This window comes from Bos indicus x Bos taurus, chromosome 13 (assembly GCF_003369695.1).
Source record: "Bos indicus x Bos taurus breed Angus x Brahman F1 hybrid chromosome 13, Bos_hybrid_MaternalHap_v2.0, whole genome shotgun sequence".
Lineage (NCBI taxonomy): Eukaryota > Metazoa > Chordata > Mammalia > Artiodactyla > Bovidae > Bos > Bos indicus x Bos taurus.
In genome coordinates this window covers 72054319-72071069 of record NC_040088.1, presented here as the reverse complement: position 1 = coordinate 72071069, position 16751 = coordinate 72054319, and the positions used below count along the sequence as shown (strand labels likewise).

The 16751-nt window shown below is 48.9% G+C and overlaps 1 protein-coding gene across 2 annotated transcripts in view; it reads right to left on the bottom strand.

Moving 5' to 3' along the window:
• Positions 1-16751, bottom strand: part of CAMK1D (calcium/calmodulin dependent protein kinase ID) — a 393969-nt gene that overhangs the window by 13602 nt on the left and 363616 nt on the right. For both annotated transcript variants that reach the window (XM_027560232.1, XM_027560233.1), the window contains exons 7-8: positions 3237-3349; positions 1498-1576 (exon numbers count right to left, since the gene is read on the bottom strand). In XM_027560232.1, coding sequence (XP_027416033.1) covers positions 1498-1576; positions 3237-3349 — 192 coding nt within the window. The remainder of the gene's footprint in view (positions 1-1497; positions 1577-3236; positions 3350-16751) is intronic.

Genomic DNA, 16751 nt, shown 5'->3' with positions numbered 1-16751 from the left:
CTCCACCCTCCTGGGGCCAGCCCTCTCCACGTGACTGCTCAGCCCCTCCTGGCACCTCCCATTCCTAGTCCCCAATCCTGCTGCCAGGCTGAGGTTTTGAAAATGCAAATTTGATCACTCAGCTTAAAACCTGTCTGGGGTCCCCACTGCCCAAAAGCAGAAGAATTCCAATAGATTGGAGATTATTAGGTACTCTTCTTCACATGGATTATCTCATTTGCTCCCTTGAAAATCCCTCTAGGATATATACCACTGTTATTTCCCATCTCAGAGCCATAGGCGAGGCCCAAATGTTAAAGAGCTGGCTCATACAGCACAGCCCGAGTCCAGGACTGGGGTCCACCGGGCCCAGCTGAAGCTCACGCCAGAACCTGCTGGGTCTCTCCTTTACAGTCTCATCTCTCAGTTCTCCCTGTCCACTCTCACTAAATGCTGCAGCTTCATGGATGGGTGTACAGTGTAAGCCCCCAGGCCTGGCCCAGGAGGCTCATGCAGCCTGGAATCCCTGCCCCACCCTAGGTGGCCTGATGACAGGCTTTTCAGAGCACAAGGCGGGCATCTCTGTGAAGTCCTGCTGATACTCAGCCCTGCCTTGCCCCTCTGCCAACATCGACAGTCCGCATATTGTACCGGCTGTTTTACTACTCCTGGCCTTTGTCTAAAAAAGGAGGCTCATGATGCTTTAATAAGAGAGCTTAATGACGCATTTGCTACGTGCCAGATGGGCTAAACCCTCTATGTGTGCACGTGATCTCAGACACTGCTTCTTACATTGACCCCCAAAACTAGGTACCGTCATCCTCACTTGAAAGATGAGAAAATTAAGGCTCAGAGAAGTATAAACCCAAAGTCACCAGGTTCAACCCTAGTAAGTGGCACAGAAGGTGGCTTCAGGCTTCCCTCGTGGCTCAGAGGTTAAAGTGTCTGCCTCCAATGCGGGAGACCTGGGTTCGACCCCTGGGTTGGGAAGGTCCCCTGGAGAAGGAAACAGTAAACCACTCCAGTACTCTTGCCTGGAGAATCCCATGGACGGAGAAGCCTGGTAGGCTACAGTCCACGGGGTCGCAGAGAGTCGGACATGACTGAGCGACTTCACCTTCAGGGCACCACAGGAAATGTAGTCCAGGATGTCATAAACTATCAATTCATCCCACTGGAGACGACGAAACACTAACTTGAAAAGCATCTTAAAAGAAAAAGAACATATAACCTCAATCTACTTACTGGCTGAGTAATAAGCTCAAGGAATAAAACTCCGCTCTTAAAGCCTCCTTGGGGGATTACCTTCAATAAAAATGAGCCTAAAATATTTCACATAAAGTGAAAAAGCTACAGCTATTTCTTGTGCATCTGTCATTAGTGCCTTCAGAGACCATGTCCTCCAAGGTTGGGTGGGGAAAGGAAGAAAGCGTTGGCCCCACGGGACGCCAAGCCTCGCCCGTGGTTTTCACAGTGGAGACCCAGCCGACTGGCCCCTCGAGTGGGTGACATTCTTACCATGGGTGCCGAGCTGCCTGCTCGCATGTGTATCTTTTATTCGGATCTTTCTCCATCAGGTTCCGAATGAAGTCTTTTGCTGTTCAAAAAGAAGGTGCATGGAGAGGAATCAGTGTGTGGCCTGAGATGTGACAATAAGATAGCAGTGGGTCTTTGGGAGTATCAAGGGTACCACGACAAATATGAGACCAGCCTTCCACAGCCACTAGGGAGCTGGGACAAAAGGCAGGCAGCACCAGCGTTCGGGGAAAAGAGAAGCTGAGATCTGAGGTTCTGAGTGGTGACGCAGTGAACGAGGAGGCAGCTGAGCCTGGCCTGGGACCCGCCTCCTGGCTCGGAGTCCCTTCCTGCCGGCAGGCAGCGAGTGGTACCTGTGGTCCAGGGAAGAGATGAACAATCCTTGTCACCAGGTGCCCCTCACTCAGCTCACCGCTGCCTCAGGGAGCTGTTTCATTGATGTCTTCTCCATGTTAAGACATCACGGATTCAACGAAATCGCCCAAGCACCCACTAGGCTCCCCAGGGCTTGGGTCAGCCCTGGGGTTGCGGACACGCAGCCCGCCAGAAGCGCCCCCTGCAGCCCCCGAGGGTGACGACAAACAGCGAGCAGGAAACGCTGAGGCAGGAGGTGTGCCCTGGTGGAGGAGGAACTGCTTGGAGGCCCAGCAGTGGGTGTGGCCAGGGCAGGACGCTGAGCGCATGGGGGTGGGGGAGGGGCTGGGTCCCAGAACTGGGGGACATGTGCCGGGGGGAAATCTGTCACCTCGGGGGCCCAGCAGCTCACTGCCCGCAGGACTGGACTTCTGGGGGACAGCTGTGCCCTTCCCAGCTCAGAAGTAAACTAGTCCCCATGCGGCCCTTTCCTGAAAGTCTTGGAGGACCACAGTCCCATCCCAGGTTTTAGAAGACTGAGGAAGAAAGCAAGGCATTTCCAGTTAGGAGGAAACAGTGCAAGTGTGTGATATTTGGATAGGTGGTTCATTATTTCATTTGATCCTTATACCACCTGCCAGAGTGAGGGAGTAGTGTCACCATCCTCCTCTGTTAGGGAGGAAGGTGAAGTTAGAGACGTTTGATCTGCTCCTGTGGGCCTTGGGTTTGATTGTTCTCCCTGAGAGGGAAATGGTGAACTTCCCTGGCAATGTTTCCTGTGGCACAGTAGCTGAGGTGCGGGCTCTGGCTTGAAGGTATGGGTTCAAACCCCAGCTCTGTCACTTACTACCTGTGTGGCTTCAGTCAGGTTATTTCACCTTCTGGGGTCTCAGTTTCCTTATCTGTCAAATGGGGCTAAAAGGACTCCCCACCTGACAGGTTGTCCTGTCCCAAGGACTGGGTGAGCTAGCACACATCTGGAGCTCACGGTTTTTAGCACACAGTAAGCGCTCAATAAACATGAGCTAACACTATCTCCTGGAGTTTATGAGTCTGAGTAAACTTCGGAAGGTGGTGAAGGACAGGGAAGCCTGGCATGCTGTGGTCCATGGGGTCGCAAAGAGTCGGACACGACTGAGCGAGTAAACCAACAGCAAACACGGTCTCACTCCAGAGCACCCAGAGCAGCGTGTGGCCGAGCAGGGCAGGAGTGAGTCCCCGGCCCAGCCCGGCTGGGGCACATGGCCCAAGCCTCTCCTCGCTCACAACTCAATTCAAAGTGTTAGCTCAGGACCATTCTGAGCCCCCAGGGCCTGTCGGAGACGGAGGTGGTCTGGGTGTAGGGGTCCCCGAGCCATGAGACCTACCTGAGTCGGAGATGTCATCCCAGTAGGGAGAGTCGAACTCATATTCCGCCTTGAGGATCTGCTCAAAGAGCTTGGAGTCGTTTTCGTCATAGAAAGGAGGGTAGCCGCAGAGCCTGGAAGACAAGAAGGCGTAAGGATCTGAACCGGCTGTGGAACCAGCTCCACGTGGTGGCTCGACGTCCGGCTGGAGGAAGAGCTGTCTTCGCTCGAGTGGAGAAACCTGCCCTGAGTGTGCTGCACACACAATCTCAGCCAAGAATCCGAACCTCCCATGGGTTCACGTGGCACAGAAGTTCACAGGCAGCAAAAAGAGTTAACCCAGGTGGTGACAGAGGGTGAACATGTACACTGAATTCATCTTAAACGTTTCTGATCTTACTCCCCGTGATATCATCCCCAGCAGAAGACAGGTTAAGGAAACAAACAGAAGATATGTTCAGTGTACTCTATAGAGAGCTTCCCTGGTGACTCAGCAATAAAGAATCTGCCTTCACTGCAGGAGATGCAGGTTAGATTCCTGGGTTGGAAACGTCCCTTAGAGGAGGGTATGGCAACCTTCCTCTAAGGGATTCCAGTATTCTTGCCTGGAAATCTCATGGACAGAAGAGCCTGGCGGGCTACGGTCCATGGGACTGCAAAAGAGCCGGACATGACTTAGGGACTAAAATGAAAACAAATACATTTTAGAACCCTTCCAGGTTCACTTTATTTAATCAGAGCAAAATAGGGAAATTTTTACAAACCTGAGTAACCAAGTTGCCATAAGCGGCCCCAAAACGCACAGTTTCACCCTACCACATCCAACCTGGGTATCTGAAAGGTTACAGTTTCTCCCATTAACATGTAATAAGCAGAAGCTGACATAAGTTATAATACCATCCTTTTCCCCAGTAAACCCTTAAAATTGAATTTTCAAAGATAATCTAGGTCCAGTGGTTAGGACTTGGAGCTTTCACTATAGTGGGCCTGGGTTCCATTCCTGATCGGGGAACTGAGATTCCACAAGTTGTGAGGGGCAGGCAGTCCAACAAAAAAATTATTTAGGATGTTGGTAGAGAAAACTTCTAGTTCTAGAGGTACTGACAGTCACAATAGGGAATTTTTATTAAATACCCATAAAGCAACTCGTGCCATGAAACTGTGGGTTCTCCCGCCCAGGTCTGCTACCAGCTCTGACGTGACCTTCACCACTAATAGGCCAGTGATACATTTTTCTGGACCAAGATGTCCTCATCTAAACACAAAGAGGCCAGACTGGAAAATTCCTAACATTTTTTTGGCTTTAAGATGCTGCAGCTCTGTGCTGCCTTCTCCCAATTTGTTTGGCTGGCTGTGCGTGCATGCATTCTAAGTTGCTTCAGTCATGTTAGACTCTTTGTGGTCACATTAGACTCTTTGTGACCCCATGGAATATAGCCCACCAGGCTCCCCTGTCCATGGGATTTTCCAGACAAGAATACTGGAGTCGGTTGCCACTGGCCTCCTCCAGGAGATCTTCCTGACCCAGGGATTGAACCCTTGTCTCCAGCATCTCCTGCATTGGCAGGTGGGTTCTTTACTGCTAGAGCCACCTGTGAAGCCCTTGACTGGCTGGGAGACCAAGGGAAAGATCTGGTCCATGCTGAGGCCTGGGTGGGGGAGGGAGGGACGGGGAAGACAGGGGCAGGCCCTGGTTGGGACTGGACATCAGAAAGGGATGAGATTTACACTGTGACTGTGATGGACAGAGCAGAGGGCAAGGCTGAATTCCAGAAGGCTGGGCAGAAAGCTGGATGGCACAGAACTTGGTTCTGGGCCTGAGACAACCCCCAGGGTGGCAGCAGCCACCGTGAGAGAGTCCTGCCCCTAGACGAGCCCGGAATCTTCCCACACAGCCCAGTGTTGTTCAAAGCACAGCTACAGCCCAGAGACCAGTTTAATGAGAACAAAGGAACAGGCATCAACAGGCTCCAGGCCTTTGAGGGACTGAGGCTGTCGGCAAGTAAGAAATTTAATAAAGGGCCAAAGCATAGCTTTCAGTACATTTTTTCAGCCGCTCCTGCACTCTGCACAGCCTCGCTGCCTCTGCTGTATAGGGGAAGGGCTGACGACACTTTTAAATGCTGTGAGACATTCTGTGGGCCGATAAGATTCAAAACCATCTCTCCCTACAGGGTTGGTTTAGGGGCTAAGAGCCTGGAAAATTTCATTTTTAAAGATTTGCTGCTTTTGGCGAAATGAGTGAGAGCCAGTGCTTCTGAAACCACGAAGCCCATATTTCACTTCCCAGGAAAGCCTGGGGCTGAGAGACAGACGCAGAAATGTTTCCCATAATGAGGATTTAGGGTAAATGAAATGTGCATATTAGGAAAAGCAGACAGAGCAAAATGTTAGTTCATCTTGGAAAACAGCGAAATTGTAGATACGTGAGGCTTCTGTTTGTTAACAACAGAGTGTGTTTTATTTTACAGTTCGGCTTTCAAGGGAAAAAAATCTTTAAGAAAATTTCAAGGAAGATTTATTCTTCATGTGCCAATCTTCTTAAAGTAATTTGATTTCTTCTGGTTTTAGCTCTCTTGGGGACGGGAAACACAAAATACTTTTTGTGTTTTGGTACTGAGGATGGAGGGCTTCTCTGATAGCTCAGTTGGTAAAGAATCCACCTGAAATGCAGGAGACCCCAGTTTGATTCCTGGGTCGAAGATCCGATGCAGAAGGGATAGGCTACCTACTCCAGTATTCTTGGGCTTCTCTGGTGGCTCAGCTGGTAAAGAATCCGCCTGCAATGTGGGAGACCTGGGTTCGACTCCTGGGTTGGCAAGATCCCCTGGAGAAGGGAAAGGTTACCCACTCCAGTATTCTGGTCTAGAGAATTCCATGGACTAAAATAGTCCATGGGGTCGCAAAGAGTCGGACACAACTGAGCGACTTTCACTTTCACTGAGAATGGAAAGAAAGGAAACGGATGGAGCTTGAGGACTAAATTAAAATTAAGAAAGAAGGTTTTAAAACAGGGATGGAAACAGAATGGAAGGGCAAGGAGAGGTTGTAAAATCTTCCTCAGACCTAGAAATTTCACAGGGCTCCCAGGCGAGGCTATTTCATGAGTGGTTTGTGTGGCAGGTTTAATTAGCAGAAATGACAACTGTGAGATGTTTCTATCTCCATATACAGGATGCTGACTTCCACAGTCCTGGGCCTGCCCATTTGCAGGCTTCGTTTTCATCTCTGTGTTCACATTTTACATATCAAACCAGCTAAATAACCTACAAATTGACAGGTTCTCAAAGACGATAAAGCTATTCCCAATTGTTCTAGAACAAGAAGCCCGTGGTTCAGGATAACGTCTGAACTTGCCCACGACAGACGGTCCCCCCAGTGCCAGCAACCCGGCTCCACCAGCTCCTCACTCACGTCCATTCCAGCCTTGGAGGGCCATCCAGGGAGCATGCTTACCCCTCCCGTCTTCCCTCTGCTACTCCGTCTGTCGTCTCATCTCCTCTGGCACACTTAAACAGATGTACACTGGGTTCTAGTGTAGCCTCAGCTGAACACTTATTCTGGGTCAAAAGTCCCACCATGCGCTTTGCTCTATTCTCTCACTTAAACCTCACTCCCCCAGGAGGGGAGCATCTCTGACAGCCTGCCTGGACCTGCAGAGCCACCCTCCACTCTGCTCTGTCCCCGGGAGGCTGGCCTGTATGGAGGGTTGCTGAGGGCTGAATTCTCTGACATCTGCTGGGGGGTCAGCCAGCGGGGACCCCAGGGGAGATGGGGGAGGAGGGCAGGGCAGGGCGATGCCCTGGCCCCTTCCACTGAGACTCAGGCTGGTTACAGCGCTGAGCCCAGGGCAGTGCTGTTCCCAGGGAGGGGGCTCTGCCACACTCTCCCTTGGGCGGGGTAACTGCTTCCTCCTCCCTGATCACTGAGGGTCAGGGCAATTACGGCTCAGCTGCCGTCAGTCTCAAGGTCACGGTGCTGTTCCTTGCGGTCCCTTCACACCAGAGCCCTGTATACAGTCCCTTGTATAATTCTCATTTTAAAGGCAGAGAAGCTAACTTGCAGCGAAGTCGGGACATGAGCCCTGTCTGTCTGATTCCGGGTCTGTTCTTAACTGTCTTGCTTGTTCACTAAAGGGAAGGAGGCTTGAGAACTGAACCTTAGGTTTCAGTTTTGACTTTGAATTCTCTCTGCAGGCCCTTTCCTTTGCCCACTGGCCCCTTCAACTGCAAACAGAGCCCAGCCACTGGACCCGACCTCCCCATTTCCCAGATACTGGGTCTAGCTGCTAAGATGCTTAGGGTTGGTTTGCAGTCCACAGAGTACTTTTTATTTCTGGACCGAAATGAAGGTCTGCACTCTACCTGGGCTACCCTCCCCTGGCCCTTTCCAACTGGCACATCCCAGCTAGGGTGTTACTAGGAAGACCCAGCCCTCTGCTGCCAGGCAGTGTGGGTGCCCTGCTCTGTGACCCTTCCTTACGGCACACTGTCCTGACCTCCACACCCTCCTCAAGGCAGGACCATGCCTCGTGTTTTTCTTGCTTCTTGGATTTCTAGTGCCCAGCTCAGGGTCTACCTATGGCAGTTCCTGGGTCAATGTCTGGATGAACAAACATGCTCTTGGAGAGGGGGTTTCACCGTTGGCTGCTGAGCCCTCTGGCTGGGCTCTGAAAGAGAGACAAGGATGAAGGAAGGATGCAGGAGCACCCACTGCAGCACAGCCCAGGACGCCATCGGAGTCCTCACTCATCCCGACTCCTCCCTCCTGCACACCACCCTCCCGGAAGGTGGGAAATCAGCAAAGCTCGGTGCCATTGACCGACATTCCAGAAGAACCCAGTGAGCCAGGCCAGGTGCTGGGAGCAACCTGGCCTCCGTTTGTAGAGAGAATGCATTGGGTTACCTAAAACGCCACTACCGTTTTGTGGACAAGTCTCATGGAGGAAGTTTTCCATGAAGAAGGCTGTTAACATAAATGAAAGTGAAAATCACCCACAGCCAACCATGGCTGGTCCAGCAAGGCACAGTTATTCTTGGAAAATGAAATGGTGTGATAGGGTTAGAGCTTCCACTGAGCGGTCCCGAGACTTGACTGCCATAATTGTGCTAATTAAGGGGTGTTCCACCTCCTCCTTTGCCCTTGGACAATATCAGTGTCCTTACACAAATGGATGCCTGCTGAAAAGAATTCCACATAACAATCAGTTGTTACCTCTTTCTGCTTTTATGTAACTTTACTGTCATAATTCACTGCAGCCTTCTAACTTCTTGCATATTTCTTAGACCTGATTTAAGGTTCTTCTTTTCCTTATTGACTTTTGGTTTGAGAGACAGACACAGAGAAGACAGGAAGGAGCTGGTATCAGAAGCAGTGACAGGCAATGAGTTATTACACTTATACCTGTTAGGATGGTCATTATTAACAACAAAAAAATAATGAAAGTTAACAAGTGTTAGGATGTGGAGAAAACGGAACCCTTGTGCACTGTTGGTGAGAATGCAAAATGGTGCAGCCACTATGGAAAATGATACGGATGTTTTCCAAATATTAAAAATGGAACCACCACGTGATCCAGGAATCCTTCTTCAGGATATATTCCTAAAGGAGATGACATCAGTGCCATGAAGAGATACATGTGCTCCTGTGTTCACTGTAGCATGGCCAAGATGTGAAAAAATTCTATGTCCACTGATGGATAAATGGATAAAGGTGGCTCAGTGGTAAAGAATCCACCTGCCAAGTGGGAGACATGGATTTGATCCCTGGGTCAGGAAGATCCCCTGGAGAAGGAAATGGCAACCCACTCCAGTACTCTTGCCTGGAAAATTCCAAGGACAGAGGCGCCTGACAGGCTATAGTTCATGGGGTCGAAAAAGAATCAGATAGGAATTAGTGACTTAGCACAGAGAACAGAGGAGCCATGTGGGCAACTGACTGCAGCTGTGTGGAGGGTGGGTTTGAGGCAGGAAGACAAGTTAGCTGCTGTGAGCCGACATGGGAAGGACCGGAGGCACAGGCAGTGGTAGCGGTTGGGGGGATGGATTCCAAAAGGAGTCCAGAGGGAAAAACAGGAAGATGAGGTGACTAGCTATGGAGAAAGGGAAGGCCAGGATGCCTCCCAGGTCTCCAGCGTGGACCACGGGGGCTGCATCAACCATGGTGGAGAACACGGAGGGGAAGGGACCAGGGACAGCCCCAACGCGTCACCACAGCACCTGGCAAGTCCAACCTGTCTCTTCAATAGACACAGCCCTCCTCAGGGAAGCAGCTCTGGGCAGCTGTGTCCTTACAGTTAGGAGATCAACACCTAATGTCCTACCCCAGCCTGCCTTCTAGAAAGACAGGAGGTGGCCCATCAGTGGGAGACAGGGATGAAGAAAAGTGAACCCGAGTCTTTGCTGAACCAAACCCCAATAAGGTCACATCTGGTAGCCCTGGTTCAGCGCTTGGTTCCCCTGCACTGCAGCAGGGGGTACAGAGGATAGAAAAGCTGCCGTCCAGACCCTGGAGCTCAGGGCTGGGCAGAAGTTCCGGCCTGCCTCTCTTACCCAGTGTAGCTGGGAAAGCAAGCAACACATACAAGCAAACCTTCTGAGCATCTGAAATGTGCCTCCTGGGCTTCCCTGGTAGCTCAGCTGGTAAAGAATCCACCTGCAATGAGGGAGACCTGGGTTGATCCCTGGGTTGGGAAGATCCCCTGGAGGAGGGCATGGCAAGTCACTTAGTGTTCTTGCCTGGAGAATCCCCATGCACAGAGGAGCCTGGCAGGCTACAGGCCATGGGGTTGCAGAGTCGGACATGGCTGAGTGACTAACACACACACAGCACAAGTGCCCAAACACACTGCAAATATTCTACATAAAAAGCCTCTGAGTGCAGCAGTCCACACTGACAACTGAGGCATCATCTGGAAACAGCAAACCAGAACGCGCCCTTTAGTCTAACTGGAGGAAGAGCGTGAAGATGAAGAGGTGGGTGACTTTGCAAGTCCTGTCCTCTGAGGGCTGACTTTGCTTTCAGAGGCATTTCGTGGTGTGGCTTCCTCAGCCTGGGATTCAGAGAGATAAAAGACACAGATTCAAATTCTGGCTCCAACAAGGCCTGGTAGAGTGACTTTGGGGAAATTATGTATTGTCTCCCAGTCTCAAGTTCTTTTGTAAAATGACAAAAATAGGACCCACATTATAAGAGATATTATAACATATATCACACACATTGTATAATAATCTATATTACATATAACACACAGATAGATGAACGGATGGATACAGGTAAAAGATATAACATAGGAAAGTGCCCATCACATTGCAGTCATTAAATGCCAGCTCCCCCCTCTTATCTCCCCTTGTTTGTCTCTTTTCTATTCTACCAGCTCCATCTAACTTTTCAGCTTCCCTCTGCTGAAATATTGTGCAGTGAGACCCCGCTCACCATCTGGAAGACCCAAGGGAGTGGGAGAGAGGAACAGATGAGTCTGAAGGGACTCAGTCCAGTGTCCTACCCTTTTAACGTGGAAACAGAACAATATAATTAAAAATTTTGTACCAAGTCTCAGAATCATTCATGACTGACTGTATATCCTGACCTCAGCTTCTACACTGCTCTGGAAGGGAAGGAGAGAGAAACCACCTCTAGTCATGATAGTATGTGATAGATGTGCAGACAGGATGTTCTGTAGACCTGCTTTTCAACCTTGATCTTTGAGGATGGGTATTTCCAAGCCTTTTATCAAGAAGTCCTCAATTCTAGGAAATTGCTCAAGCTTCCCTGAGAACACTTACTCAAAGGCATATTAGTGAAGAAAGTATTTTTATGCAATTGATGCTTTCAAACTGTGGTGCTCGAGCAGATTCTTGAGAGTTCCTTGGACAGCAAGGAGATCAAACCAGTCAATCCTATAGGAAATCAATCTTGAATATTCACTGGAAGGACGGATGCTGAAGCTCCAATACTTTGGCCACCTGATTCGAACAGTCAACTCTTTAGAAAAGACCCTGATGCTGGTAAAGATTGAAGGCAGGAGGGGAAGGGAACAACAGACAAGATGCTTGGATGGCATCACTGACTCAATGGACATGAGTTTGAGCAAATTCCAGCAGATGGTGAAGGACAGGGAAGCCTGGCGTGCTGCAGTCCATGGGGTCACAAAGAGTTTGACATCACTTAGTGACTGAACAACAGTGTAATTGGGTGAAACAACAAACTTCTATGTATATTGCAAACCAGAGAAACTGAGAAGGGCCAACCCAGGCCCAGTTGGTCTCTGAAAAACACCTGAAACCTCAATCAAACCTGGGCATTCCTCCTCTGGAGAGCAGAGTCTGCTGGATGTATAACAACCCCTGGGCAGCCACCAGTTGGCCCTGCGTCTTGGCTGTCTGTGAGACTCAACAAGTGTTTACTGGATGAATGTCTGGAACATGTACTAAGCAATCTGAGTTCTCGTCCTCTTACTCTGGTTAATAGGACAGATTTTTTAAAATAATAAAACAAAGCAAAGCTTTTTAAGCTGTCAAATCTCTGGTGCTTAGTTGCAAGGCTCACTTAGCAAAACAGATATGAGCACATTATTCGGATTTGTAGACCAGAATGACCGGTAAGACCTGAATGTTTACAAAGATGTAATGCAATTACTTTAGCAACTAGAGATTTGCTTATGTGCATGCCAGAGCTTCCTCCTTGCAAACCTGAAAGGGACGAGGGAAAGTTCACGTATTAGAACCATGTGCAGGCTGACTTCAGCAAGGCGCCCTTGGTGAAACGCAACGGCCAAATGTCCCGTTACCCCTGAAATTTGGTTAATACTTTGAAAGCTGAGAAGGTGGAAGCCGACCAGGGAAAGCTCTAGATGAGGAAAAAAAAGGGACACTAGAGGGGAGACGGGACACACATCCCTTAGAAAGTTTATATATAACTGGAGCTGAAGTCCAGGAGTTGGGCAGGAGGGGAAGAAGGACAAACTCTTCCCCAAGCGTGAGAAATTGGCAGCATACTCCATTTGGAGTAAAATAGTTACCAAATAATAGTAATAATAAAATAAAACTTGTCCACAGTAAAGGGTTGGGCTGGACAAGACATCGTCCAAAGGTGTGCTATGATCCAGGGACCTACTTCCAAATGTGTAACTTTTTGATTCTTGCATCAGCCTAAAGGACAGCATCCCCAGGAAGTCTAGGCGGTGAGCACACAAGGGAAACACCTCCGAGGGAGGTTCAGATAAACCCACTTTCAACTCAGCCTCTGCTGACAGTGGATTGGAGGTGGGGAAGGGGGCGGTCAGAGGAGGATAAGTGAGGGGAGCTTCCAACAGCCAGGAATGTTGCGTTAGGAGAAACACGGCAAAACTTTCAGCAGCTAGAATTAGTTCTCACGAGTGATGAATTTGCAGCAAGGAGTGCAGACATCCAGTCTGGAGGTGATTAACAGGGGCGCTAACTGATGATTCTGAACCCCGGGCAGATTGCCAACTCCACTTGTGCATCTTGTAGGGTTTTTGCTCTCTGCCTCCCTCCTCCAGCCCGTCTTCCTTCTCTCTCAAGTTCTGCTGGGTAAGCAGTTACGAATCTGTGCAGACTAACAGCCACACTTGGGAAATGTCTTGTACCTCCATCCTGTTGTTGGCCTTGGCTTTTGATTGCACTTTTTGCTTGTCCCCTAGCCTCCAACAGCTCTCTCACAAGGCGCTTTTAAAAAAATTTTTACTTTTTGGCTGTGCCATGTGGCATGCAGGATCTCAGTTCTCAGACCAGGGGTGGAACCCATGCCCTCTGCACTGGAAGCGTGGAGTCTTAACCCCTGAACCTCCAGAGAAGTTCCCACAAGGCACTTCTGAGGATGACTAGAAATTGCTTCCACCCTCAGAGGCTCATCCTCGGACGTGCACTGTGAGAGCACGGCAAGCCTATTGGAAGCTGCGGTGTGGTCTTGTGTGCAGCCCTGGAGCACCTGTACCTGCCATTGAGTCATGGGCTCCTGGTCCCTCCTTCTGAACCACCTCCACGGTCGTTTCCAGAATTGCTGGTGTGAACTGGTACTTCTCCTCTTCCCACCTCCATCTCTTCTCTTTCTGGTCACAAACCCAGCTCAGACTAAGAGGTCTGAACTCACGACTCATATTATTACAGCTCCTGGCGAGCTGGCCACTTTCCTCTCTGTGCGCCTTTTGGTTTTCTAACCAAAAGAAAACCTGTACCACCTGCCTCCAGCCTCCGTGCTGGCATGCTCCATTCCAGAGGATAAACCTTTTAAAACATAATAAAAGCCTAGATTGATTCTTTCGTTCACTCGGTGTGGTGCTAGACAAATGAAACATCCTGATATTCGGAGATTTTACTTTCCCCATCGCTAAGTATTGGTGATACATAAGTTCAAAGCTGGATCAACCCTTCCAAGTTATATTTTAAAAATTACGTCCCAAATTGAATGAGACATCTTTTATCCAACACAGTAAGCACACGATATCTTTAGATAATTGGGTCTTAGAGAATTAACCACTTCCCCTGCCTGACAACCTGGTAGATACTTGAAGACAATCCTTCCAAGTCCAGGTCACTGTACGCCACTCTCGGGGAGCCTTCCTCAAGGCTTGGGCAGGGTCCATATCTCTTCCTGGGAGTCCCCCCACCTCCACCAGCTCCTGCCGCCCACCTTAGGGACAGGCAGCAAGACCAGATTGTAATTTATCTGTTACTGCCTGTTGCCTCTGGCAGACAGGAAGCACCTGTGTGGCCAGGGCGGTAATGAATCCATTTCAGCAGCCATGCTATATTGCCCGACACGTATTAGTTTCAATAAATGTTAGTTAAGTGAGCAAATGTCAATCCCCTGCCTTCCATCCTCCAGGCTAAATATCCTGAAGCATTTAGATGCTACTTAAATGACAGTCTCCAGGAGATGATGCTTACATGAAGTAAGTGAGCAGAGGGAGTGAAATGCTCTTCCATTTGTCCTGAAGCCACACTGTTCAGTGTGGAAAAGGAGACATTCTCTTCCTGCTTCTCCCACCGGGCATCCTTTCTATCTTGTTGTTGTTTAGCCACTAAGTTGTGTCCAACTCTTTGTGACGCCACAGATTGTAGCCTCTCAGGCTCCCCTGTCCATGGGATTTCCCAGGCAAGATACTGGGGTAGGCTGCCATTTCCTTCTCCAGGGGATCTTCCCGATCCAGGGATCTAACCTGCATCTCCTGCATTGCAGGCAGATTCTTTACTGCTGAGCCACTGGGGAAGCGCACCTCCCCCGCCCCACCACCTGGGCCTTTGCAGAGACAAAGGCACAGATGGGGTGAACTTCACCTTCCCCAAAGTCACTGGCAGGAAATTGCTCCCACCACTGTGGAAAATGGAGCATTTCTTGACCTCAGCCGTACTGTTTGTAAAATTTCCTCCATCACCTTGTGCATATCCCTGCACCCACTTCTTGAAACCAGAGTATTTTATGCTTGGTTCTTTCCTAAGGGTTAGAGGTGAACCAACTGTCAACAGACCACTAATAGTTCTTCTACCAAAGCAGCAGAGAGAGGGTCATGAGCCCATGAATGAAGCTGAAATATGGTCAAGCAGGACTTGTAAACAAACAGCACTTAGGCACCCACAAGATCCACTCAGTATGGACTAGGGGGGATGGCGAGGATTGGGCATCTTTCTGAGACTCCTCAAAAAGCAGCCACACTAAAATGCAGGAGTAAAATCAGTGAGCCTGGAAATTATAACCAACATCAATGCCTGTTGAAATAAAAACAGTGAGGCTAGAACAACAAAAGAAGAGTGCAGGGTGGTGACTGGTCTTTAAGGTGGAGGGAGGCAGCAGGTGTAAGAACCGTCTGGACGCGGCCACTCTGACCAGAGATGCGGCAACAGTGGTCCCCCTTTTCCAGAAATCACCTTTGGGAGACAGAGGTGACTGGGAGCCCACGAAGGGCTTCATGAAAACACCCAAGGCCATCCAAGTCCACCCAACTCCTCAGCTCTGATCCCTGGTCACTAAGGAAACTCCCTGTTGGAGTCTGCTTTCTCCTGGAACTTGCTAGTCTGATGACATGCATATCTCATTATTTTGCAGGGCATGCATCTCATTATGATTTAATAAATGGACATTCCAGTTGTGGGTTTTTTTTTGGTTTTGTTTTAATATCTTTAGAGTCTGGCTAGTGTGAATCAATTACCTGAGATCATCTGAGCAAGATGAAGCAACAGATGTAATTTCATTTCTAAATGTCTAAAGCCAAGGTTAAAACTATATACCCATGGTGGCCTGGATGTGGCGATATGTCCCACTCTGCGAGGTTTATGAAAATATGATGACTGCTGCCTGCTGACAATGCCAGTTCATTATTTCTATCAGGGTTAAATGAGAAGAGGAACCATCATAATACCCCAGGCTTGGATGTTTCACTGGGGCTCAATAATCACATCGTGTTCTCTCCTACTGAAGCGTGGGTTTGTGCTGTCTCTCTGGGACATATGGGTCCATAAAGGGGCAGCTCTCAGTGGTGGAAAGAATGATGAGTTCCTTGGTAAGGAGCATCCTTTGTCTCAGAAAATGGACCTAGTGTGCCAGTTAAGCATTCTTAGTTCCATTCTTACAAAGCTAATTATGCTGTGTACCTTGGTCAATTTATTTCTGTGACTTAGTTTAAAAAACGGAACAATGTAGGAAGCCAGTCAAAAAGTAAGGGTATGCGCATGAGTATTCACCTGGGATTTCCTCTAGGCAGAGAGGTCAGAGGTCACAGCATGGGTAAGCGCCCTCACCACCCACAGCAGATCTGGCAGATCCATCCCTAACCATCCTTTAGCATTGACTGGTTTCCTTTAGCATTGACTGGTTTGATCTCCTTTCTGTCCAAGGGGTTCTCAAGTCTTCTCTAGCACCACAATCTTAAAGCAGCAATTCTTTGGTGCTCCACCTTCTTTGTGGCCCAACTCTCACACTTGTACATGACTACTGGAAAAATCCTAGCTTTGAGTATATGGACCTTTGTCAGCAAAGTGGTTTCTCTGCTTTTTCATACACTGTCTAGGTTTGTCATAGCTTTCCTTCCAAGGAGCAAGTGTCTTTTAATTTCATGGCTGCCGGCACTGTATTCAGTGATTTTGGAGCCCAAGGAAAGAAAGTCTGTCACTTCCACTTTTTCCCCTTCTATTTGCCATGAAGTGATGGGATGGGTGCCATGATCTTAGTTTTCTGAATTCTGAATTTCAGGCCAGCTTTTTCACTCTCCTCTTTCACCCTCATCAAGAGCTCTTTAGTTACTTTATGCTTTCTGCCATTAGAGTGGTATCATCTGCCTATCTGAGATTGTTGATATTTCTCCCAGCAATCTTGATTCCAGCTTGTGATTCATCCAGCCCAGCATTTCTCGTGATGTACTCTGCATATAAGTTAAGCATGGTGACAACATATAGCCTTGACATACTCCTTTTCCAATTTGGAACCAGTTCATTGTTCCATGTCCAGTTCTAACTGTTGCTTTTTGACCTGCATACAGGTTTATCAGAAGACAGATAAGGTAGTCTGGTATTCCTATCTCTA